General features: G+C 40.5%; 1 protein-coding gene across 1 annotated transcript; it reads left to right on the top strand.

The window, feature by feature from the left end:
* Positions 1-7,480: 7,480 nt before the first annotated feature.
* On the top strand, positions 7,481-25,824 carry LOC121857182 (cyclin-K-like). The gene is made up of 2 exons (XM_042353117.1): positions 7,481-7,625; positions 23,482-25,824. The coding sequence occupies exons 1-2, from the start codon at positions 7,605-7,607 to the stop codon at positions 24,484-24,486; spliced, it is 1,026 nt and encodes a 341-aa protein (XP_042209051.1). The 5' UTR covers positions 7,481-7,604; the 3' UTR covers positions 24,487-25,824.
* Positions 25,825-27,403: the final 1,579 nt, after the last annotated feature.

Genomic DNA, 27,403 nt, shown 5'->3' with positions numbered 1-27,403 from the left:
TCCCAGTGCCGAATGGGATACTCTTAGTGCTGTTATGACAAAAACCTGCAGAGAGACTGGTTTGATGAAAATGACCCAGCAATCAAAGTACACATCGATGATAAACGTGCTGCTTTTACTGACTGGCAGAACAACCCTGAGTCTCGGACCAAAGCTGATACCTTCGGCAAGAAGAAAGCAGCAGCCCAGCGGGAACTTCGCATTCTAAAGAACGACTGGCTTAAAAATAAAGCATGTGGAATACAAAAACATGCAGATCAGCACAAGATGCACGAATTTTTCAATTACATTTAAACATTTTATGTGCCAACCACTCGTGGCGCAGCCCCCTCCGCTCATTTGACGGTAACTTCATAATTAAAGACGATGAAGGCCTCCTTCAGTGCAGGAAAGAGCACTACCATTCATTGCTCAACCGAAACACCGATGTGGATGTCCTGACTACCCAGCAGGTGTCTTGATGTGGGTTTTGTTTTTGGGATGGCCTCTTCTGCCGCTTGGTGAAACGCCTCGACCAATTGGTGGTGGAGGGTTGCCGCACCCTTATCTACTACCTCCTAAGATGTCCCCACACACAACGCTTCCGTGACGCCTGCTGGACCACCACTCCACGACCCCCTGACGGAGACACGATGATCCTCCCCATACTGGCCAGATATTATGTAAATAATATTGATTATGTGTTAAAAGAATATCCTTCCTTCCTAAGGCTTTAGTAAGCCCCTTTATAATATTTATTTATACTGTTTATACTTGTGACACTTGCCAGGTGCTTCTGGTGTTATTGTACAAGGGTACCTAGTGACAGCACTAGGATCCCGCTTCCTCTATCAAGGAATAAACAATTGACATTGAAATTGAATCGATGCAGTAACAGACACGGGTATACACTTTTCAACATGTTTCTCCCAGAGTGGCGGTTGGTGGTGGTTGAGCTCAGAGCATGTAATAAACGGTCTTTTGCACGCAGAAAACCGATTTGGTGACAGTCCGTGCGCGCAGTGAGCCTCAACTTGCAATATAAAAATAAAAAGCTGGTGAGGCAATATGGCAAAAAAATGATTATTTTTTCCCTAATCAGTAACGTGGCCCGCCAACAACGCTACCTTGTTCAGGAGGCTATGATGCAAATCTAAACTATTTACGACGACGAACTCATACCAATCTAATAACCAAACCAAACCTATACTAACCTAACCCAACTTAACCTCTTATTGTTAAACTAGACGAATTGAGGTTAGGTAGGGTTATGACTGGTTGGTTTGTGTCCACTGTAACTAGCGTGTTATTACTGAGCCTCAACAACTAAGGGTCTCTAAAGCGCGTAAAAAGGTAATTAATTACACTAGTCCATCAACCTGATGACTAAATTGACCTCTTGTCTGAGATGAAAATAGTGAGTTTGAAGGTGGAGAGGAGATAAAATAGAAACCCTTACCATGACAAGTTATATACCAGCCGTCCATATACCTGTACTTGCTCTGAAGTTCTCAATACCTGGCTGCAATTTTTGTTTTCTGAAAAGGACTACAACGGTGCTAGATAATTTTGACCAAAATATCGTACGCCCTTCTAAAATAACGGAACTCACCATGACTGCAGCAAATGACCTAAAACAAAAACAAAAAACAGAGACGGGGCAGAAGGAATCCTAACTATGACAACAAGCTGGACGCAGTTGTTCAAGAACTTTGAGGAAAAGGATCCTACAACTTCCAGAATATACTTATAAATTTTTTGTTCGGGTCAAAACTAAAAATTCAACAACCTGTGAGTGATGTAGGTGCACTGCAAGACAGCTAGTTTGGGGGGGGGGGATTTTCTCATACGAATTTTTGTCAGTTTAGACGTTAGCCGAGTAACAGCAGTCAGTCAGTACCAGCAGTGTGAGTTGACCGAGACGTTTAGCGCAAAATAATAATAATAATAATAAAAAAAAAAATAATAAATAATAATAATAATAATAATAAAATTAAAATCTTGACACCTTAAAAAAAAATATGCAAGATTATATTGAAAAGCTAATGTACACGAGATAGATAAATAAAATAATTTTAAACAAAATTTACGACAGACAATCACTCAATCATTCATTTTAAACTAAAATACTTTCACGAATGACCACAAATTATTTTTTTCCTGCCAGAAGCACAAAAAATAAAAAAATTAAATAAAAAATATATTCTGGAACAATTTCCGTGCGTGTTGAACCATTTTACACTGTGTAGAAATATTATAGTACTACAGTGTATTGGCGTCTGTCACCCGTTATAATACCCCCACCCCACCCCCCCAAAAAAGGAAATAAACTGACCATGGTCAAACCCGACCAACACACACCCAACGTGGCCAAGGTCGAACCCAGCCAGGATGAGGTCCAACCCAACCAGGACTTATATGACCTGTCTCAATTCATAGCGGACCTGACCATGGTCGAACCCGACCAACACACACCCAACGTGGCCAAGGTCGAACCCGACCAAAATACACCTAACGTGGCCAAGGTCACGCCAGAAGAAACACCCAAAAAATTTGACCTCAATCTGGACGAAATCTTAAGCCAAAAGTGGGAACAGGAATATGATTGGGGGGATCTCTGAGTCTCCTAAATAAAAATTTTAGTTTATTATTAAATACTTTAATTTTCCTTATAAACATCACAATTGTCAGTCATTTTTTTTCTTTTTCAGCTTAACCCACAAGTACATAATTTATAATAAAAACTGTTGCCCAGACAATGAGTCAAAACTATATACAATATTGTTTCTCTTGCCATTGACAACACAACATACTTGATCTTTTTTATTTTTTTTTATTTCTTTATGGTTCTTTATTATTATTATTGCATTATTATTATTATTATTATTATTATTATTATTATTATTATTATTATTATTATTATTATTACTATTATTATTATTATTATTATTATTATTATTATTATTATTATTATTATTTATTATTATTATTATTATTATTATTATTTTATTATTATTATTGCAGTTTTATTATTTTTATTTTTGTATATTTTATTAAAAATTGTACTTATCTGAATTATTATTATTATTATCATTATCATTACATTTTCGCCCCCCAGGCCCCGATGTGGGTCAGTGACCTGTGCCCGGGTGGGCTAACCCGTAAAATACAAACAAAACAACAACACTAGTACAGGGTGTCCCACATACCATGACACCATATAAATAGACTATATATATTGTTAGGATAGTTGAAAATGCATCAAATTGCAACAAAATGTTTATTGTTCTATGGAAATTCAAATTATTGTAGTTATTCATTGGTACTCTTAAGGTGAAGCCCTCCAGAACCCCTTCCCAGGTGTGTTGGGGTTGCTTCTGAGAACCATATAGTGTTGCCAGTATACCACATGACCTAACAGTGTTGCCAACACTCACCACAGAGTAAAACCATTTGTCATTATTTGTTATTCCCATCAACCACCACCCAAACAGTGTCACCATTGAGTTCATTAACCAAGAGCGTTCTGTACATGACAAATGGGGCCCCAAGCCCTTTTAAGCCCCAACCTAACCAACCTGAGGCACCGACTATATACAGAGATAGTGAAGAAAATAGATTAAGCGAGATAGTAGTGACTAGTAACGACGTTAGTAAGCAAATAGACAAACTAAAGCCTAATATGTCACCAGGTCCCGATGAGATATTTGCCAGAGTATTAAAGGAATGTAAGGAAGAGCTTAGTATGCCCTTAGCAAATTTGTTTAACATGTCCTTAAAAACAGGTGTAGTACCAGAATCCTGGAGGATAGCGAATGTAATACCGATTTTCAGGAAGGGAGATAGAAGACTATCCTCTAACTACCGTCCAATCAGCTTAACGCCAATTGTAGGCAAATTACTGGAAGCAATAATTTCAAACTCTATTCGAAATCGCCTGGAGAAGTATATGTTGATCAATGATTCCCAACCTGGCTTCACAAGCGGGCGTTCATGTCAAACTAATCTATTAGCATTCTTTTCAGCTGTTTTCGTATCAGTGGACGAGGGGGCACGACTATTATGTGGTATATCTTGACTTTAGTAAAGCCTTCGACAGAGTCCTACACGAAAGACTAAAAAGAAAAGTGGAGGCTCATGGCAGGAGGAGATATTCTAAAATGGATTAGTGCGTGATAACAGGACAGGAAACAACGAGTGAGCATTAACGGCACTAAATCCGATTGGTGTAACGTCACCAGTGGAGTACCCTAAGGCTCAGTACTTGGACCATTATTATTTATTATATACATAAACGACAGAGACATCGGCATAGACAGCAACATAAGTAAATTTGCTGATGACACTAAGATAGGGCGTGTAATTAAATCTGACGAGGACTCCGCAAAACTACAGGAAGATCTAAAAAAAAATGAATGGTCTGAAAAATGGCAGATGAAATTCAATGTGGACAAATGTAAAGTACTTTGTTGGGGAGATGTAAATAGAGAAACCAGATATCAGATGAACAACGATGTTATAGAGAAATCCGAATGTGAGAAAGATTTAGGAGTAATGATAAGTAGTAATCTTAAGTCAAGTAAACAATGTGTATTTGCTCGAAACAAAGCTTATAAAGTACTTGGGTTCATACAAAATTCCTACTACGATTTGGGAGATAAACTTTAAAAAACTTGACAACTGCAATCAAGCTGGGTGGAAAAGTTAAGGAAAACCAGAGAAAAAAAGGGACAAATACATATTCTATTTGGTTTGTGTTGTCAATAAAGAGAGATGCTGTATATCCATCCCATTCAGGTTGTTGCGAAAGAAACATATGCAGTACAGCCCCAAGCAATAATACATTAGCATCCCAACTTGAAAACCAATGTAATCTAAGCCTACAACCCAGAATACAGCCACTCCTCCACTCTAGGCTTTCTCCTCCTCCTCCTCCACTCTAGGCTGTCTCCTCCTCCTCCACTCTTGGCTGTCTCCTCCTCCCCCTCCACTCTAGGCTGTCTCCTCCTCCTCCACTCAAGGCTGTCCTCCTCCCCTCCACTCAAGGCTGTCCTCCTCCTCCTCCACTCAAGGCTGTCCTCCTCCCCTCCAGGGTATTGTTTCATCCTCCACTACAGATTATCTCCTCCTCCCTCAGCCTTGATGCCAGGTATGACTCCACCTCAGAGCCTCTCACCCCAATATTTCCTTCATTGGCTTTATGGCACCACCCCAGTTAGTAACCACATGATGGTCTCCAGGATCTCTGCCGCCTTTCCTTGTGACGAGCAAAAGAACCCGTATGTCCGCCTCGTCACACCCTCCTCACCTCACCCATGGAGTATAGGTACATGACACCTGGAGTTGACAGCACCATTTGGCCAGCAACCTCTTGGGGCGTTTTCCTTAAGGCAACCTGAACTAGTAATTAGGTGGAGGGATGGCACCAGGCACTCAATGATAGGCCGGTGCAAGCAGGTCTTCCTAATGTTTTGTTTAGTCTATAGTAATGTTCCGTGTTTTTGTCTGTAGTAATGTTTCGTGTTTTTGTCGAGTAATGTTTCGTGCTTTTGTCTGTAGTAATGTTTCGTGTTTTTGTCTGTAGTAATGTTTCGTGTTTTTGTCTGTAGTAATATTTCGTGTTTTTGTCTGTAGTAATGTTTCGTGTTTTGTCTGTGGTAATGTTTCATGTTTTTGTCGGTAGTAATGTTTCGTGTTTTTGTCTGTAGTAATGTTTTGTGTTTTTGTCTAGTAATGTTTCGTGTTTTCGTCTAGTAATGTTTCGTGTTTTTGTCTGTAGTAATGTTTCGTGTTTTTGTCTGTAGTAATGTTTCGTGTTTTTGTTTGTAGTAATGTTTCATGTTTTTGTCTGGTAATGTTTCGTGTTTTTGTCTGTAGTAATGTTTCGTGTTTTTGTTTGTAGTAATGTTTCATGTTTTTGTCTGGTAATGTTTCGTGCTTTTGTCTGTAGTAATGTTTCGTGTTTTTGTCTGTAGTAATGTTTCGTGTTTTTGTCTGTAGTAATGTTTCGTGTTTTTGTCTGTAGTAATGTTTCGTGTTTTTGTCTGTAGTAATAAACAAGATTCAGATACCTTTCCTTTTTTTTCAGTGCAATTATGTCATGTTCACTAGAGACACTTCAATATCCACAATAAATTTCCCCAACATCAATAGCACATAATTATTTACAATGACGACAGCGCCACGCCCCAAGACATTACCTCGGCCAATATTTCACCCTCACCAAATGATTATTCCCAAACTATGGCAGGGCCGGACCCACACCTCGAATTTGACCGACGCAATCTGTATTTTATTTTTTCAAAACGTCTATGGAATGTTTACACCTCATTCCACAAAGCCGAATTTTTAATCCTTTATCTTTATCCTCTTCGCCAATGATCGGCTCGTCATGCACTGTTGGCAGGTACTGGGCATGACTGGCTCCTGAATGTATCTGAACCTGCTCTAGTTTTGGTAAAGTCTAGTCTTGAAACAGCTCACACTCGGTGCCGTCACAACACTCGCTGGTAGGTTGTTCCAAGGGTTCACAACTCTCACTCCGAAAAAGTTAGCCCTCACAGTTTTCTGGACTTGTAGTTACTTCAATCTTGAACTGTGACCCCTTGTGGGGCGGGTGACACTCGACTGAGTAGTGTCCTCCGAGATGTTTGTAAACTTTAAATAAGTCACCCCTTGCCCGTCTATAGTACACGATAGGCAAAGAAAAACCCTGAGATTTGGTTGGTGGCAACAAATGCAATAACAACTTTTCTCGTACTGCAATTTTCTGACTTTCATCTCCCCAGTTCTCGGTTTTGGGTAAAATGCACCTGAAGTGTCACAGACGAAAACCGCTATTGGGGATGATATAATTAGGGCCTCTAGACAGTACTGTTTGCATTGTAGGAAACTTTAACTTATGACACACAGAGAAAACCTTATCAGCAACGTGGACACAGCGACCAAAAAGATATAATATTTGGAACATTAAGGTGAATCAGGTAGGGTGGAGATTCCATATTTTTACTTAAAAGACTGATGTGACCTCATCAGAAGTGACTGGAGACGCACAGGGTGACCTGATTTCAATAACGTGTTGCTAAAAGCCCCAGAACTAAAAATACCAAACTGAAAACTCAATAAATAATGATGACCCAAAAAGGATGAATAATTAAAAAAAATTACATACAGAATATTATTAGGCAGAAAACACAGACTATGAAGTTAAAGTAGCCAGGGAAGTGGAGGTAAAAAGAGAACATATAATTAAACCTGATGAACCGAAAAATAGGAAACGTAGAAAGAGAGTAAACAGATGGTGGTGGGGATGGTGGTGGTCACGTGTTGTGTTGTGTTCGACTTAACAGTAACTTGCAACCAAAAAATTCCATCTCTTAAGTAAACAGAAAGAAAATACTGTGATTCACCATTTCCGTAACAACCATCGACTTGAGTGACGTCACGTTACAGGTGAACAAAACCCGGGGATCAGGTGTGTGGGGCGTCACTCTTTCACTAACCACGGCGGTGCACATGTCTGCTGTCTAGTTCACGGCCTGTATGTGTGTCTGTACGTGTGTGTGTGTTCACGAGTTACCCCAAGTTCAACAAGGGATTTTATTATTTCACACCAACAAAAAAAAATGAAACTACTTATGTTCGAGGTAAGTTTTTTTTTCTTGTGACCAATGCTTCTGATAACAGTTAAGATTATATGCTAATTAAGACCGTGTGATTAAGTAAAAGTTTTTGGTGGGCTAACTTCGCTAAGTCACTCTTGTTTACGTCTAGAGTCACTTTCAGACCCGGGGAGCGTGGCGGTGCTCGGGAGAGTTCGTGGGGCTGCCATCACGTCCACTGCCGAAAGTGATCGTGTTAACTTCTGGAACAATTTAATGGATATCAGATGAATCACAGTGTTGAGGTGGTGGGGTTAGGTTAGGTGGTGAGGTTAGGTTATAGCGGGATGTCTCGTGAGTTTATACGTCAAATTACAGTACGTCTCCTTCCTGAGTCAACAATTACGATGCTGTGTGAGGGCTTGTTATATCAGGCTGTCATGTTTACTTTACTTTCACTATGGTTTGTATTGACTCACCCAAAGACATTTTATACATATATATAAAAGAGAGTTCACATGAAGATTAGGCAACCCAGATTACCTTGTATTTTACCTTAGGTTAAACCACCCTAAAGCTAAGCCTAACCAAACCTAACCTAATCTAACTTAACCTCAGCACCTAACCTAACCAAATGTAACCTTAACTAACCTAACCTAATCTAACTTAACCGGCCATCCATCAAGTAGCGAGTGTCTTTTTTTTATTATAAGCTGAAATAAGCTGGAGTGTCTAATCTTCACGTGCTCCTAAAAGGTGTTCAGTTACTGCCATTGCATCAACCACAGCTCATTTCACCTGAGTTTAACTACCCTGACGCTACCTGGGAGAGTTGGCTTAGGGTAGGGTAGTTTACGTTGAAGCTTGGCTGTGTTAAGTTGGAGACTGGCTGTGTTAGTTGAAGGCTGACTGTGTTACGTTGAAGGCTGGCTGTGTTAGTTGAAGGCTGGCTGTGTTAAGTTGGAGACTGGCTGTGTTAAGTTGGAGACTGGCTGTGTTAGTTGAAGGCTGGCTGTGTTACGTTGAAGCCTGGCTGTGTTAAGTTGGAGACTGGCTGTGTTAGTTGAAGGCTGGCTGTGTTACGTTGAAGCCTGGCTGTGTTAAGCTGGAGACTGGCTGTGTTAAGCTGGAGACTGGCTGTGTTAAGTTGAAGGCTGGCTGTGTTAAGTTGGAGGCTGACTGTGTTAAGTTGGAGACTGGCTGTGTTAAGTTGAAGCCTGGCTGTGTTAAGCTGGAGACTGGCTGTGTTAAGTTGAAGGCTGGCTATGTTAAGTTGACGCCAGAGTGTTAAGTTGAAACCAGCAATATTAATGGCTGTGTTTCTTCATGTTCACCATTTCCTTCCTTATACCAGACTCGTGAGCCAAAGTCCGATGTATTAAATAAACTTGCCTAGATATGTCAAGACTCGATTTGGTCCGGTTTACTTCTTCAAGGTTTCTCTGATGACCTCGGGAGACGACGGATAGTAAACTGAACATCACACCTGTACAAAACAAGATTACTGAAGATACGGTAATGGGGGTCAAAGTCATCGTGTACACAGAGAGACAACATCGTGTTCTGAAGTAGTTGCTGAAACATGGGATAATTTACTGTAGTCATGTATTTCATTATGATACACTGTGTTATAAGCGAATGTGTCTGTTTTGTCTTGCTAATCTACACCTGTAAGCACAATAACTCGTCGTAATATTAATCTACTTACTACAGTTGGGAGTAATTTTGTCCCATATTAACTCAGTTCAGGATAAGTTGCGTTAGTGGATGATCATGCATCATAACAAGGCCCAAGTGACTGTCATCTGGCCCCTAAGGCAAGTTTACCTTCCTTACAGCCAGATAAATAGTAATAAAACATCTAACATAATGTTCTGCACAATATAATTATAGTCTGGGCTGGACATCTAGTGAAGGTTTCTTTCTGTCGATTTACTTTCTGTGACATGATTAGCTAAACCGAATGAAAATTTTTAAGTGGATGATTCGGTACATAATACAGATGAGCATGACCAGGAACGTCCGTGTGTGTATGTGCCCCGTGCTAGGAGGTGAACTGTATAACTTGGAGCCCCGAGTACAGAGCCCGGAAACGTGAGTCATTTATTGATCAGGACCACAGGGCTCGTGAGACAACTTCACAATTATCTAGTTCACCAGGGAACAGGTTGTTACACGGTGACGATTGCCCCGGTGAGCAGCCAAGTGAATCAGTATCTGGAGGTGTGTGTTGCACCTAAAGTAGAATTAGCGGTTTGTTCTCATTGATTGAGTTTAATACTTTAGATAATTTTAGTCTTTTCCGCTCAGAGTTCTTTGCGGAAGTTACACGCGCGGAACACTGGTGAAGACGCCATCATTATATTGTAATTTTCCACCTTAGCCGCTGTTATTTTCCTCGATGCATTTTATCCAGTAGTTTTATAGCAACAAAGATATATTAATAATGAAACTGTCGTCGAGCTTACAAAACCAATCACCGATTTATCTGAGATTACGACACACGGAGCTATACTTTCTAGTGAAGATTAATGAAACTCGGTACAAGTAATAGTTGGTCTACACTCACGCTCCCTCAACACAACCAAACCAAGAGCAGCAGTTATACCAGCACGCCCGCTCTGTCTACCCAAGCACCCCATAACCCGACCTATTTAACTAACAAAACAACCCTTCCTCACTAATGATCCACCACTATTAATAATTATAACGTAACACTTGCATCACCAATACTACCAGTTACCACAAGTATAGTTACATTTCAGTACTATGACTGTCACTGCTCGTACGACGTTTGTAGCTGTTACTACCAATACTGTCACTGCTTCATATCCTACCAGTCATCACACAAGTCACCAGTCTTGCTAATATTACTACCAAACCGTGACTACCATTGCTGCCGACGACTTCTGTTAATAACACCACAACTACTACTACCACCACTATACTACTGATATTAACACCACCATAATCAACATCTTTACTACTACCGCTACTACTACTACAACAACAATTACTACTACCACTGCTGCTACTAACATCGCTACTATACTACTACTACTACTATCACCAGTTCACCTCCCGTGTTTGTGTGATTCACCAAGTATATTGTAACAGGTAACACTGTGCAGAACGGAAAATGACACACACACACATCATGAGTTAGGTAGAAGCTCAAATGACACCAGATTTTGTAGAATTTTAAAAATAAATTCACCTACGCAATGACGTATGACACATGACACCGATATCTCTCTTTTCCCCCATGACAAAAATCAGGTTCAGGAAATGACTCGCATTACGTAAATTTTATGCATTACAAGAGACTGGCTATACGATACAATAAACGCCATCAGATTTACCTGTGTCGAAGGTATAGGAAATCTTCAAGAAAATGTAGCGTAAAATTACCAAAGTAGCACAGAGCTGTTACACCGTTCATTAGGGAGAGAGACATGATAATGGTTGTCCTTCGTGTAACGAGGATGGCCGACCCTAGAGCCACCTAGGCGTGAATTTGCTTAAGGTGTAGAAGCTGTCGCTAACACAACAACCACACCCTGAGTTAACGAGCTGCATGACCCAGTTTCAAGGAATAGTCAGAGAAGACGACCGGACAACTCGCCAACTGCACTGGCTAACCATTACCCCGGAACACGATCCGCAAATCGATTACCATCCAAGTCCCCAATTACTGCTTGGTAGACAGAGGCAAATGGCGTAAAGAAACTTATCCATAGTTTCACCCTGCCCGGGATCGAACCCGGGTCCGCTCGCTTGCAAGACGAGCATGCTGACCAGATCGCCTATGGAGCGATATAACAACTAAGAAACAGAAACAATCAATATATTAAATCGTCTCATGTATTTCACCCAAAAGTCAATTAGTTACAGTCTTGAAGACGGGGTGTGTGTGTGTTACTGAATCTCTGAGGAAACTATGGAGAGTGTGACAGTTAACGATGCGTCACAAGTTTTCACTGATACTAAGAGGGAAAAGCATTGTAATATCAGTGTGTAACCTGTGTGAGGTTTCATACAGTATGTTACATATGACACTATACGTAGATATATGAAAGGTTGAGCAATACAGCGACTTCAGGTGAATTACGCACCAAACTTAAGAGAAAAAAAGAATGTGAATTATTAACTTCAAAATACCGTAATAACAAAATATGGACAAAATTATGTGTACACGTCGCCACCATCAATAGCTTATGTATGTAAATTAATAGTGTAATAAAACATTTAAAATAGCTAAGTGTTAATCCTAAAGGTACTGTTTGTAAACGTTAAAAGCTGTATAGGTGGCACTTGTTGAAAATGTTCTGGGCATGTGCAGATCAATAAAAAAAAAACCAAACCAATCAAATTTAACCCAACCTAACCTAATCTCACCTAACCTAATCTAACCTATTCTAATTTGTTTTCCAAAGGGTGATATCAGCATCCCTCTCAAGCTTTCGACGGTGTTTTGATTGAACTGTCCATTTCCAAACAGTTTCAGCACCGCAGTCGCTTACAATCTCAGCACGTCGTAACACCGGCCGCTCAACATACCGCTGCTGTCATTAGGAGGTGTGATATGAACGCACTATACAATGGATGAATATTCCCTTACCGTGTATTTTGTGTTATAGTTTCTGAGTTTCTGCCCGACATTTGGATGGGATCACTTAAAGATTCCATCACCACGAAAAATCTGCAAGTCAATGTGTGTGTATAAAAGAATATCAAGTTACACTGAATATTATTTACTGTGGATGATACTATAGGCTGTTGGTGAAGGATGACGATAGATGGAGAGATTGGTCGTATACTTTAATGAGATATGTAAGAGAGGAATGGCAGCTCGTGGCATTTCAGTTCTGGTAACAGTGTACTTCTGACGTACAGGGGTGGGGATGGATGACTTGTGGTGTGAGGGAGGAGGTGTTACATCACTACCATCTGCACGAACCACACTGCCTCGGTTCATGTTTCGCTTCATGCACTACTAATACGAGGTGAATATAACAGCATATGTTATCTTTACTCATAGTATACCAAGACCTTAGTAACATCACTATATAACGATGCAATACTACAACCGCATTTTCGTGTATTTTAACCATACTGTACTGTACTACCTCCTTGGACTTTTCAACCTTCCTCAATGACTAGGGAAGGTAAGGTCTCTCCTAACTCACTATTTCAAACCGTGGTCAAGTAAATATTCGAATGGAATCTCCGATGAATAAGGTCAATATAATAACAATTGTAACACTAACATGTAAACTTCGTAATTACTATACTAATTACAGTACCTGTTTAATGTTTGCCTACCATCTTCTCCGCCCTGTTATTGGTGAGAAATCCTGGGATATTGAACCTTCATATCTTATCAAGCATTTAGTAATGTGTAATCAGATATGCTACTCAGGATTATACTTGATTATAGCCGCTCGTGTAGGTGAGAGGCAAGTAGACTTCCCGTAGGTGAGAGTGAGAGAAGAGGTCTAATGTTAGATAATATCACGCCATAAATTACGTGATGGTGTAAACATATGAACGAATTTCCCGTCTCAACTCGGTATATTTCGTGAATTAATACTTTTTATGCAAGTTGAGGATGTGAAGAAACATATGTAAAGTGTCTCTACATATTTAGCTCTCTTCCCAGTCTGGAATCGAACCCAAGACACAAAAGTGAGGGATACTCGCTACTACGTGTTCCAGTAACTTAATACTCCACACCGAAATTGAACAACTGTTAGCATAAGAAATTTGCCGATACGCATCTTGGTAAAACTTTTAAGAAAATGATAAATCGACACAAACAGTATACCATGGCAGTTACTCACTACTTAACCAAATACTTTAACTTCTCCTTAACCATTACTATTTAACTGTAATTATAAACTTTTAAACCCCCCAAAATACTTGTAAAGTCATTTCAAGGATTTTGAATCTAGGGAGTTGCTGTTTACAAATATATGTAACATCTGTACTATATACAGTACACCACTGTGTTGACAAGGTGGACAAGAGGTGACTTGATTAATAATAGTCTCAGAGGACATTACTCAGTCGCGTGTTCATACCTGGAACGAGTGGACGCCCGCCCCACTAGAGGTCACAGCCTCATGTTGAAGAAGTCACGAGTTCAGAAAATAAACAGGTCAAACTTTTTTCGGAGTGAGAGTTGAGAACTATTGGAGCAATCTGCCAGGGAGTCCGGGCCGTCGGTAGGGGGTGGGCTGCCAGGGAGTCAGGGCCGTCGGTAGGGGGTGGGCTGCCAGGGAGTTAGGGCCGTCGGTAGGGGGTGGGCTTCCGGGCCTTTAGCCCCGAATCTTTTCAAGAATTAGAAATGTTTTAAATTCAGGATTTACTTCCATCCATATCAAATGAATTTTATATTAGTGTCCCTAATTTATCAACCACTACTCCTGATGAATACTGCTGTTACACAGTGGCTTGAGGAGATTGGAACAGCCATGGCAGTGGGTCTTAGAGCAAAACTGTGCAGGTTACCAACAATCTACATGCTTGTAATCTTCCAGAGCTTGCTCTCCACCAGAGAGATTGCATAAGTTTCTTCAAAGGGAAACTGTGGACTTAGCCCAAGCACTGCAATACAAAGATGATGTCTATGACACACTGAGGGAAAAGTGCACTGATGAAATGACTGAAGATCTATACAAGAAAGCAAAAGCCATATGTGAAACTAACCACATCCAGGAGCAGAGGGGTCCAAGACGCAAACAAAAGAAGATCGAGGCGAATGTGGTGGAGTCCTCTTGTGGAACAAGCTCCAATCTCAGCAATGCAGAACTTCTGAAAAGGAACTTGTATTTTCCTTGCCTTGACAGAATGATCAATGAGCTTGAACTACGATTTACTGGTGTGGGAGCTGATCTCATGAAAGGTCTCCAGGCTTGTCACCCAGCCTCTGCGACTTTCCTCTCTGAAGAGTTCTTGGCAAAAGTTGCTATAAACTACAAAATCCAGCTGAAATCAGAGGAAATACTGGTTGCTAAGAATTTTCTAGCGAGGAAGGAGGAGACAGGTGCCACTCCTGACCTGCTCAGTGTATACAGGTTGCTCGATTCTGATATGTTTCCAATTCTGAAAGCCATCTTTCAAGTGGCACTGACCATTCCTGTCAGCAGCTGTAAGCGATCCTTCAGTGCCTTGAGACGTCTACACACATGGTAAAGGACAGACTCAATCACCTGGCAGTTCTGTCCATTGAAAAAAAATACACTGGACGGCATTGAATGTAATGAAGTCATCAACAGATTTGCCAGACTCAAATCAAGAAGCTATAGTCTGATGCTCCCCCTCCAAAAAAACTAAAGGTGATCCTGGTGTGGTGAACAGTGATTAAGATAGTGAAGGGATAGAGCATGTCAATTTTACTTTTGCAACATTTAATGCATTAACCAATGTTAACACCCAGTCAGCATGCTCACGTGTCTCATTACACTGGTAACATACTACACACACAAACACAGGCACTCCAACAGAACAATAACAATCAACACTAAGTTACACAAACTTGACACATGTTGGCCTACTACTCTCATTATACACATCCCAGTAATTATCTAACATATCAATTTAATAAACATTTTTGCTGTAATTTAGACAGTTTGGTTTCTTCTTTTAACTGCCTTCAGATGGCAGGAAATGCTGTCACAGACAGTCTAAATTCCAAAAATTTCCAGGGGGAGCATGCCCCCAGACCCAAAAAAAAAAACGCGCCTTCGGCGCTCGTGGCTCTATAAAATCAGGGCTAAGCCCCCAATGTCTTCAAGGTCCCTGCTGGGAGTGCTGTGACGGCACCGAGTGTGTGCTCTTTCAAAACCAGACTTGAACAACACTGGTGCAGGTACAGATACACTGATTTTATTATATTCTGGGGTCGGTACATGCCAATAATGCCTAACAGAGGCGCGGCTAACAGGCAGATCAGTGGCGAAGAGGATAAAATAAAGCAAAGACGATCAGTTGGCCCAATTACCACACTATCCTTCTCGTAAACTTGGCATCGGCGGTGACCAGCTGATGTTGGTAGAATTTATTTCTACCTCCTGGGGCCTGGATCTGTCTCTTCTATCTCTGACAACTACAAACACAACACAGAAATAATGAGACCGGAGCTATTTTATTTCCTAAGCCCTTCAGGAGTGATAGCAATAATTTTCCACCAGCAAGTTTACGTGTTCTGCTCATAGGCGAGAAAGAGGATGCAGCCGTGTGTTTTCACCTTTGGTTGTGGCCCTGAACACTGAAGAGTTAGTTTACGGTGAACAAGACAACGTTGGGGAACAATTAGTGCATGTCAGGGAGCACCTTATTTTACCGCGATATATTTTATGTAAAAAGTAAAACACGAAATTCAAGTAGAAATATTGTTTCCTTCGAATAACTACCAGCGCGCGCACGAGAGAGGAAGAGCATAACAAACTGGAGGGATGTCTTAAAGGAAGAACCAGAAAACTAAGAGACGTCGTCCTCGTTCCGGGAAGGATCACCAACATCTGACTGAATCAACATCCAGTCCCATGTTGTGAAAAGTACTGTACACTGAGAGATGACTTTTGCATACAGTATTGTGATACACTCTGGACCCGAGCTTCAGTAACCACAAGAAACACTGGACAACATGTTAGTTCTAAGAGGATTCATGATGGTGGAATGGAACATGACAAACTATCGTGTAATAATGGCATAAAGGAATTCAAAGATCCTGAAGTTGAATGAGTTAATGATACACACAAGTCATTATCTAGAAAATCACTGGATCAAGAAAATTTCCCGAGTGACTTTATACAGCAAACGTGATCCCGACCTTCAACACGGGAGGTAACGGCGACACTCAGTTAGTGGGGACGTAAGACTCCCGAGCACGTATAAAAACAACAATAACTGATACTGTATATAGAACTGACTTGGACATACCTGAAGTGTGATGGGTTGTGGTGTGCTACGGTCCCTCGAGGAGCTGTTAACTTTCACTTACCTGGCAAAGAAAATCAAATTAACTTTCCATCCCGCTTCACTCATAAAAAATCGTAAAAGGTTAAGGAGAAAGTTACCACTTGTATCGGTTATATATATTGGAAGGAACTCAAGGATGTGTTCGTTTTATAGTAAAGTGTTTATTAGGTGTAGAGGGTAAATAATAACTATGAACCTACAGTAGTGCCTTTAGAAGTGTTCTTTCGAAACGGCAAAACTGTGAGGGACTACGTTGATTATTGGCGACAGAAACCAACCAAACCTAACCAACTCACTAGATATGTAAGATCATTAAGTTTGGTTTAATTGGTTCGTGTAGTCTGTCATCACTATTGGTTAAGACCTTCAGCCTTCCTGATGGCAAGATCATAAAGTTCTCAAGGAAAACTATATATTTCACATTGTAGGGGTCCCAGGGCACGCAACTTGTGGGGGCCCAGGGCAAGCAACTTGTGGGGTCCCCAGGGCAAGCAACTTGTGGGGTCCCCAGGGCAAGCAACTTGTGGGGACCCCAGGGCAAGCAACTTGTGGGAGCCCCAGGACAAGCAACTTCTGGGGGTCCGGGGCAAGCAATTTGTGGGGGTCCAGGGCAAGCAACTCGTGGAGGCCCAGGGCAAGCAACTTGTGGGGGTCCAGGGCAAGCAGCTTCTGGTGGGCCCCAGGGCAACCAACTTGTCGGGGTCCGGGGCAAGCAATTTGTGGGGGTCCAGGGCAAGCAACTTGTGGGGGCCCAGGGCAAGCAGCTTGTAGGGGCTCCATGGCAAGCAACTTGTGGGCAGGAGCGGAGGAGGTGTTGCTTGCTGGTGGCTGTAGGTAGAAAGAGGTAGGTCACGGCCACGTGAGGTCTTATATAGCGGGGGTAGGCGTGGGTTGCTAGTTGACCTCCGCTTTGTTAGGCGGCACTGGTTGCCGACCAAGGCCACGAGGCATACACTGGGGAATTCGAAGAGGGTCGGCTGGTCAGCGACACGGCGGTTGTAGGGGAGGAATCCACTACGGGGTGAGCTATCGTCACCTGGATCAGCAAAAGTCCGCCATATCACCGACATATTTACGGGGTTCTCTTTGTTTTATGTAAGTAATTCTGCACAATGTTTGCGTGGTATCAGAACTTTCTAAACTAACCAGCAAGTATAACAGTAGGGATAACAACTAGACAAGTGCAGCAGGGAGGAATTACGCCCCTCACACGTTAAGAACTAATCGCCGCCATTTGAGGTTAAAAATGATAGCCAAGACTGACAGCAAAATGAAGCGTAGTGTTATTAAATGTGGAGAGCTTGCAGGCACACACAAACACCTGGTCCTCTGCAGGGATCCTCAAGAGAAAGACAATTTTGTACACATTGCAGTGTTATACTGAATCATAACATACACCCAGACCGCTTAAATATCTGTGTCGCTACACTACGTCAGAATTTCCTTTACTTTAGTCACTGAAAAGCATACGGACTTTCGCCTTCCTCTGTTGCCTGTCCGTGTCGGAACTTGTCTGGTTTACCTCACTCACGCCCTCACCAAACTGCGTTAATTAAACTTGGTGATGGTGGGCGGTATTCGCCACCCCTCACTAGCTCAACATCGTCCTCTAGTCTTCTATTCTGCAATTGTTTTTCTCTTTATAATGGTGAAGGAGACGAATAACAGAAGAAAATAATTATGGTATTGCATCAAAATTTCTGGAGTTGTTATATGCATGACTCTATAAGTACGAAAATGGAGAGAACAATGTACAGAACCTGACCTAACCTTACATAACTTCCTAACCCCCGACATATTAAGCAGAGAACTTACTTTGATACATGGAACCAATGAAAGCAACTTTCTTGAAGCGGCTTTTTGTGGACCTAAGGTTACGATCGCTTGTTACATTGAAATACATACAGTATTTTTTGTTCACTATCATTTCTCTGCCGAATTTTGAACACTTTCACGTCCTGCCATGTTGACAGATGAACTTTTGGAGACGGTCTTCCACAAGCACAGATATCTTGGGATACGATACCGAACACGACACGATAAGAACGGCACTGAAAAACAACATTGCTGAAACTTATAACATTGAAAACATAAGACAATCACGCCAATATTTATGGTAATAAACCCCAGTTACTGTAATGTTTACAATAACCGAAATCACAAATTTATAATTTTCGATGAGATGTTAGAAATGTCGACCAAATATTTACGGTAAATAATTTATTTATTCGCCTTATACAAAGCTCTTTGAGACAGTTTGTTATTGCCATATGATCAGTTGTTCGCTGTGTTTCACCCTGTAATTTCCATCAGCTTTCATGCCCTGCCCACTACAGATGATTTATGATATTATATTAAGAAATATGAAAAATAAAAATTAAATGCTTAAAATTAAATTTAAAAGTTGTTGTATCGGTTTTATTACTTACTATCATCCAAACAACTGTGGAAAATATGAACAAATCCTATGAAGTCGTTCGGGTGCTAACCGTCTGGTCCACTCTTCAGGTTGACAATCTCTTATCCGAAATCCTTGGGGCCAGATGTGTTTCGGATTTCTGAATTTTTCGGATTTCAGAATGGTTAGGTTAGTTTTTATTTATTTTTTTTTTACAGGGATTAGCCTGTCCGCCCCCACCCTCCCGGCACAGGTCACTGACCCACATTGGGGCCTGGGGGGCGAAAGTGTAATAATAATAATAATTACAGGTCTAGGTCTAGGTCGTGTTTCTCACTTTTGATTTTTTTTTCATTCTTGTATTTCTTTATTATTATTATTATTATTATTATTATAATTATTATTATTATTATCATTATTATTTTATTTTTGTGTATTTTTTATTATAAATTTTATTTACTATGAATTATTACTATCATTATTATTATTACTATTACATTTTCGCCCCCAGGCCCTGATGTAGGTCAGTGACCTGTGCCCGGGTGGGCTGATCCCTGTAAAAAAAAATATTTTACTCCACTAAAGAATCTTTCGGTTTTCGGAATTCCGGATAAGGGGTTGTCAACCTGAAACCTTTTACTTTTTCATATGATTTAATTATTGGTAACTCGGCACTGTACGTATGTTCCTGGGAGTGCTGACGTCATGGCCATCACTCGTCAGTGTGATTGTTGTTTTTACTGTTGACAATATGACAACTGGAAACTCAACACTCACCCGGGATGAGACGACGGAGCCTAATGATAGTGGCACAGACTCCTTACCAGTAACTGATAAGTTAATGAGAAAAATGTGATGATGTGATATAGTTGTTTCTTGAGTGCAGCAAGAACTTATGGGTGAGAATGTACTGTACTGTACGTGTTAAGGAGGTAAGCACACACACACACACACACTACAAGGCTTGCTGCTTCGTTCTCTAGTTTACATGAGTCTCTCTGGGCACGTTCCATAAGCGAACAACGTAGAAAACACAGACATGGGGTTACCCAGTTTGGGATAACACAATGTTGCTTCGTAACACAAATGGAAGAAGGGTGAATGAATAGCGACCAGAAACGGAGGGGCACAGAACCAGCATTATATAATTATGCAATACAAGTTATGTGAAATATACCAACTTAAAACATCGGATTTTCATCTGAAGTTTCCGCCTACCACAAAGGAGAGAGGCATTGTTTTTCCGGATCATTTGGAGATTAGCCCCCACAGGTTAGCACTGTTAACAAGTACTGGGCATGCACTGGCTCCCGAATGTATCTGTACTTGCTCCAGTGTTGTTCAAGTCTGGTCTTGAAGGAGATAACACTCGGTGCCGACACAACACTGTTAGATTGTTCCAAGAGTTCACAACTCTCACTCAGAAAAAGTTACCCCTCACAGTTTTCTGGGCTTGTGGCCTCATCAACCTAAGATTTGACCCCTTGTGGGGCGACCATCCGCCAGCTCCAGGTATGCTCTCGGCTGAGTAGTTGATATTGATATTTAAACAGTTTATTTAGCCAGAAAAATACAGATACTGAATGGACAATAATAACAATATTGACATGGCTGAGCCAATTGAGAGCCTGAGCTCTCTTGGTGCCCTCTGAAATGTTTATAAACTTCGTGTAAGTCACACTGTAGGGGTATCCACTACAACACCATGCCCGCCTGTAGTATTGGCTTAGCAGTTGTAGGCATTCTAATCTCTCTGGCTAACTGAGGTGCCATAGCGCAGGCATCGGTCTTGTGGTCCTCCTTTGGACATTTTCAATCAATTGACAATATGAGTGTCAAGGAATATTAAAAGAAACTAAAACTCACTTATAGTGTATTTAAGCCCCGACACTGGCGCCATCTATTGGACAAGCTAGAAATAATAGAAAATGGTCCTGTGTTGTCGAGATAATTTTAATTTGTTAGGGTTAGTATTTCCCGCTGATTTTACTTTCGATATCATTGGCATTCATTTAATTATCCATTTTCATCACTCATCATTTCACCACTTATCACCTTATTAGCCGTTCGGCCGGTTTGTCTGTTCTTTATTAGCAGTGTTACGAACTATATTGTCCTAGTTACTGCAGTACAGGAGGAAAGTGAGTACCCGGAAGAAACTTGTAATGTAAGTATGCTATACAGTAATAATGAATTAGAGCATCACTATCAAAGAAAATGAAAGCTAAAGGTGGCTGAATGTAAGATACTTGGAACGTACCACTAAATTACTGAAAGTTATTTTTAAATTCTGTCACAAGTGCAGTTGGAAATCATTCATGTATTACAAACACGAAGTAACTGCTCAAGCACGATATCGATTACTACTCTTTTATATGGAAGGAAAATGCAGGGGTTAAAAGGGTATGTGTTCCCGTATTGGCACTGATTAACAGGTATAACCTAAATTAATCATTTTATTTTTATCCTCTTCACCACTGTGCGTGGATATGTGCTTTCAAATGACTAGTTAAATTGCAGTTTAAGACCCACTGAGTAACCCCCTTTTTATAGTTTATATTAGGTTAGTTCTACCTCTTCTCTCCAGATATGCAAAAACAAAATTTTCGTAAATTAAAAGGAAAAAAAGTTACAGCCCATTTAACTTTGCATTTCGCCTCCTAGACTGGTGATCTGCGACACGGACCTCACACGTAAACAAACCGCGCTCGCTCTTTTCTTCTATAGGTTTCCTACATTTTTAATTGTATATTTGAAGAGATAAAATTACACTAGAAACAACTATAAATGGAGGGGGAATTATTCGATAGGTGCTACTGGACAATCAAGTTCACAACAAGGTAAGAAATAAGATCTGCCGCCCAAATGGCTAGTAAGATAGGTGGTGAAATGACAAATTAAACTGAAATTTAATCGTTACTACTTATGAATCAACCACACAGATATGAACTTACCTTTTTCTATCTTTTGAGAAGAAATGAAACCTTAGGTCTCCATCATTCCCTTTGTTATTTCCACAAACAACACAAAGGTGGCCGGTGTTTGTATCTACCGTCACACCACGTCACCTCTCTTGAAGCAGGCAAACATGTAAACAGATCGGCAACACAACCACAGACGTCTCAAGTTCTGAATACAATTACACTACAGTGATCCAGCGCCATCTCTAGACTAAACATCCAACTAATAGAGATTGACTTGCTCTCATAAGACTAATAGTTCCTTTTAACATTCCTACGATAGTCTTCATGCCCATTGGCCAGTACTTGCCAACAGTGCTTAACAGAGACGTGACCGACCGTCCAAGCTGCTAACGAGCCGATCGGTAGCAAAGAGGATAAAAATAAAAGTAAAAAAGTTTAGCATATCTCGGGGAGTACATACTGTAGGGTGTGACAGTACTCCAATCGGGGAAGCACCTAGTAGCTTAGTTGTTTGATTCACCTTCTTTTCACAATGGCCCAAGAACTTTAGTTCGTTGTCAACATAATTATACATTCTCGTAAACTAACAATAAATCGTCACTCATTCAAACAGAGTGATGCTAGAGTTTACAGACTGGCCCAGTTCGCTTACGCCTTTGAAATTATATTTTATGTTTGTGGGTCAAAAAAGATCAGGTTAGGTTTTTTGGAGTCAAATGTCAATCCACCCAAAAAAGTATATTTTGAGGCAGTGTTTGCTCATACTTACACTAGTTAAGATACATCCTACATACTGATACTATTAACAGAAGTCAAAAGTCGATAAAAAATGCATAATGTGTATTTTTTTTACTCATTATAACCCGGAGTAAATCACGTGGGCTGAATGAGTCAAATATTTTACACTAACTCATTGGTCTCTGTAAGTTTGTTGGTCATAACCCAAAATGAATCAATTATATTTGCACCCAGTATCGTGATTTTTAATGTTCTTGAAAAGAAATAACATGAATAACCATGTAATTTATCATTGTTTTGATGAGCGAATGGGTAAAATTTTGGGTTTGGAACTTTGGTGTGACAGCTGGGGAGGAGGGGGTAGGATGAAGGGGGATTGTGCAGGTCAGTAAGTAGGAGGAGGGAGTAGGGGCAGTAGGAGAGGGAATGTAGGAAGGGGCAGGGAGAGAGAGGTATGACAGAACTTTCTCACTTTCACCAGGAGCCAGGCAGGGAGGTGTACGTGCTGGTGCTGGACAACAAAGTCATCACAGCACACAACTGTTAATGAGATAGTGAGCGAGTCTCGCCTCGCTGGCTAGTGTTATAAGTGAGCTATCTGTGCTATCTCCTCTGGTGGTTGCAATGGTGTGAGGGACGGCCCCGCTCATACTTATGCTGTGTAAACCATTCCAGATTCTCACCACACTATCTGAGGGAGATGTGTGGCCTAAGATGATTGTCTTTTGACAGTTGGACACTAACATAAAAACAGACGTCACATACAAGCTCCAGTAGTTGTACATATGTCAGTGTAGTGATACCACAAATCAGGTAACTAGTTGAAACTAATTGGTGTTTCTTTTCATGTCAACAGGGATGTTTGTTGTTGCTGGTGGCGATGGTGGCGTGTGGGGAAGAAACCCTCCACCACTTACCTTCCAGCGCAAGTTTCACTAACCCATCATATCTATTTAGCCCCAACAAGAGGTCTCACACAAGTAACCAAAATAGTGAAAGGGGCCATCTGGTGAGGCACCGTGGGAGAACTGTAAGGCCACCCAGTGTGCCTCAGAGTACTGCTGCAATACAACCACACCACCAAGATAAACCCATTGTGGCCTCCAGTACTCATATGACATTAGGTGCTACTCATTCAAACGAATCAACAGTAAAATCTCCGCCACAGAAGAGGGAAAGTCCACTAAGAGATTTGGCAGCAGTTACTGATCCAAGAAACTTGAGCACCCACCGTAGAGGCCTTTTCTTTAACTTCTATCCTCCAATTCCAAAACACCGCCCACCGCCACACCGACCCCCAGGGCCCCGCCCACCTGCCTTTCACCCACCAGTACGACACCCACCCCCAAGACACCCCCCGAACCCCAACCATGGTCCCCCTCCACATAAACCTGACTTTCCAGAATTCGAGTTTGATTTTGATCCACCAAACTTCTTCGAGTCATCTGGTTTTCATTTTCCTGATGAAGAAGACTCGTATGGATTTGGTCACCTACATGATGAAGTTGAGGAATTCTTCAACGGACCTCACGAACACGATGACAATGACTATCACTTTTCATCACCACATCCTCCACTGAAGCCCTTTGACATATTTTCTCCAGACTTTGAGGAGCACCCTTCATTGCCTCCTCAGAGACCACCGGCCTCGCCTGCAGTGTCTCCACACATCAACTTCATCACCGAGGACTCCATCTACCGGGATGATGTGCCAGTCAAGGAGGTCCACAACGACAGAGACAAAGTCCATCCTGGGCTGGATCCTGGAGGTGTCAAAGCGCTCAGCCCAGATTTTTTATTCTTCATCAAGGAACAGACAAAAGCTTATGTTAATAATGAATCATCATCTGAGTTTGAGTGATAGTCCAGTTCAAAATCACATCACTCCCATAGTCATTTATATTGGGTTATACAATGATTTGGAGTCGCCATAACATAGTTATAAGAATATTGTGGTAACATACCATTCACAGAAAATAAAATATAGTAATAAAGTATGCACAGTACAGGCAGATAATTACTGCAATATTTGACATTGTACTAAATTGTCTGTTAGTAATAAAGCACTATTATTTTATCAATGGAGCCAGTGAGCTGTGCCTTCTCCTGGGTTATGGACATACAGTACTGTGCTTCACACCTCAAGAAAAGGTGAATTAAGGCTCAACAGAGTTCAATCTGAAAATCTTGTTTCATAACCCTGACTACAGAGAACATTTGTCATAAAAACTGCTGACTGTTATAATATATGATAAATTGTCTACATTCAATCCTCTTTTTTTTTGTAAATCAGGCATGGGGACAAAGCCAAGCCTACGGCTTTGAAACCAAAGCCATTGGAATGTCATGAAGCTGCAGCCAGACATTAAAAATGTCATGAAGCCAAATATTAAAGTAGTCATGAAGCTGAAACCAACAATTTTCAAAGTTTTAGGAAACTTGAGCACTGTTATTTATATAAAATGTATTGTATTACCTTATATGTTGATGGGAATAGTATGTATGGTACTGTAATGTAAGTTGCAGCAAGGCTTTGAGATAAGCTAACTTTATTTTAAGCTGATTGTTCTTGGGGTAAGTTTTAACTCTCCCTATAGCCTGAAAAAGGTTACTTATAGTAACAATTATCTTTGATAATTTTATTTTATCCATAACATAGTAATTTAGTCACAAATTACAGAAAAGCAACTATTTGGTATCTTTGATCTCTTCCAACATTCAGGTCAGGTCCTTGTGAGATTAGACCAGTAGGGATAACTTGTGACGTCAGTATGGATCTTAGGTCAAATCAATGTCACATGGCCCAGAAGCCAAACCCAACTTAAGCCCCATGTCTGGTTTGTATTCGTTTTGTTAATAGTGCATTTGCTTAATTTATATTTTACCTCACTAGTTGTACAGTGCACACAAAAATGTAACTTTTCAGGTATATGTTATAGAATAAACCAGTTATATCCTTGTATGTGATGATATAACCCAAAGAGTGTTGGGTCACTTGTTGATGTCAAAGTGTGATGTTCCCTGACAGTGAGGAGAATTAAGTTACTGTTCTTTGTCTGAGTAAGGACCATTAAGCCCTTGTGAAATGTAAGTTCAACAGCCACTGGACACCCTAATACCCCTGAACATGAAGGATAACAAGAGTATGTGTAACAAACAGTTTATACTGGGAGGAGTGGTAAAGAATTTTGACAAGACTCTCACAACAATACTGTAGTTGTAGTTACATTGTCTATTGTAGAAGTTAATAATTTTACTAGTCCACAAGAACACCACATGCTACCTATATATACTTTGAATAAGCTTACAATATTACACTAATATTAATTGGAACTTGGTTGAAAACAGGCAATACTTGTGAGGGGGGAAAAAGGTTCAAGGAAGTATTAGTATAGACAACCTGTCAAAGCTTTAGCTAGTAATAATGAAGAGAATGTTACACTAGGGTAGAGTAGCTAACTTAGATACAGTGTGGCCTAGTTCATTGAGAACCACACTGAAAACAAATTAGTTCATGACAAGTGTATTTTTAGCCCTGTACAGTATTGATAGTACATTACAGTACTGTATAAAATGACTAGTCTCATATACTAAAATGAATTCCAGGTTTTAAGTGAATATTGTCATGCTGCTTGTCATATAACAACTAAAAAAATATTACAGGGTATTTCCCAAATACTAAGTACAGTGTTCTGGCAATACTGTAGTGGGGTCACATACTGGCGCTCATGTGGTGGAGATGGGAACACATCTGGTGGAGGTATATAGTGTATCACAAAGAAGGGAAAGTTTTCAATTTGTCTTATCACTTTCCTTTCACTTTCTGGCTATTGCACCTGATGACTGTTCTGTTTTATTACAGAACCACACACACACACTGCATCACTAAACACACACACTACATCACTAAACACACACACTACATCACTAAACACACACATCACATAACTAGACACACGCATACATCACATCACTAGATACACACAAATATATCACCATAACTTCATGCATGCACATCACTTGATAGATACAACAATCATCACTGAACACATACATACACATACCAGACAGACAGACACACTCACACATACATACACATACCAGACAGACACACACTCACACATACATACACATACCAGACAGACACACACTCACACATACATACACATACCAGACAGACACACACTCACACATACATACACATACCAGACAGACAGACACACTCACACATACATACACATACCAGACAGACAGACACACTCACACATACATACCAGACACAAACACACAAATTCATCACTAGACATACACACATAATACCATCATTACACAGAAACATTACCATTAAAAAACCCACACACATACACCACTAAACATACATCATCATCACTACACATACATACAAACAACACCATTACTACACACACACACATTACTATCACTACACAAACATTACCATTACAACACATACACCACTAACACACACATCACCATCACTATACACATAAGAACACCACCATTACTACACACACATACAAACATCACCATTACTACATACACACACACACAAACATCATCATTACTACACATACATCATTGGATACACAAACACACTATAAAAACCAAGTTATCTGTATACATTATTTGAGTCAACACAACTCTGTTTTTAGATTCAGGATCATATGTCTGCCAGTAGTACTGTAATGTGTAAGAGATTTGGCCTCATCCCAAATAGATGAGAAGCCAATGAACTTGAGGCTTTTATTATTGTTTTATGG

Source organism: Homarus americanus, unplaced genomic scaffold (genome assembly GCF_018991925.1).
Source record: "Homarus americanus isolate GMGI-L3 unplaced genomic scaffold, GMGI_Hamer_2.0 scaffold20465, whole genome shotgun sequence".
Classification (NCBI taxonomy): Eukaryota; Metazoa; Arthropoda; class Malacostraca; order Decapoda; family Nephropidae; genus Homarus; species Homarus americanus.
Note: the sequence above shows the minus strand (reverse complement) of the source record. Positions and strands in the feature narration are given on the sequence as shown.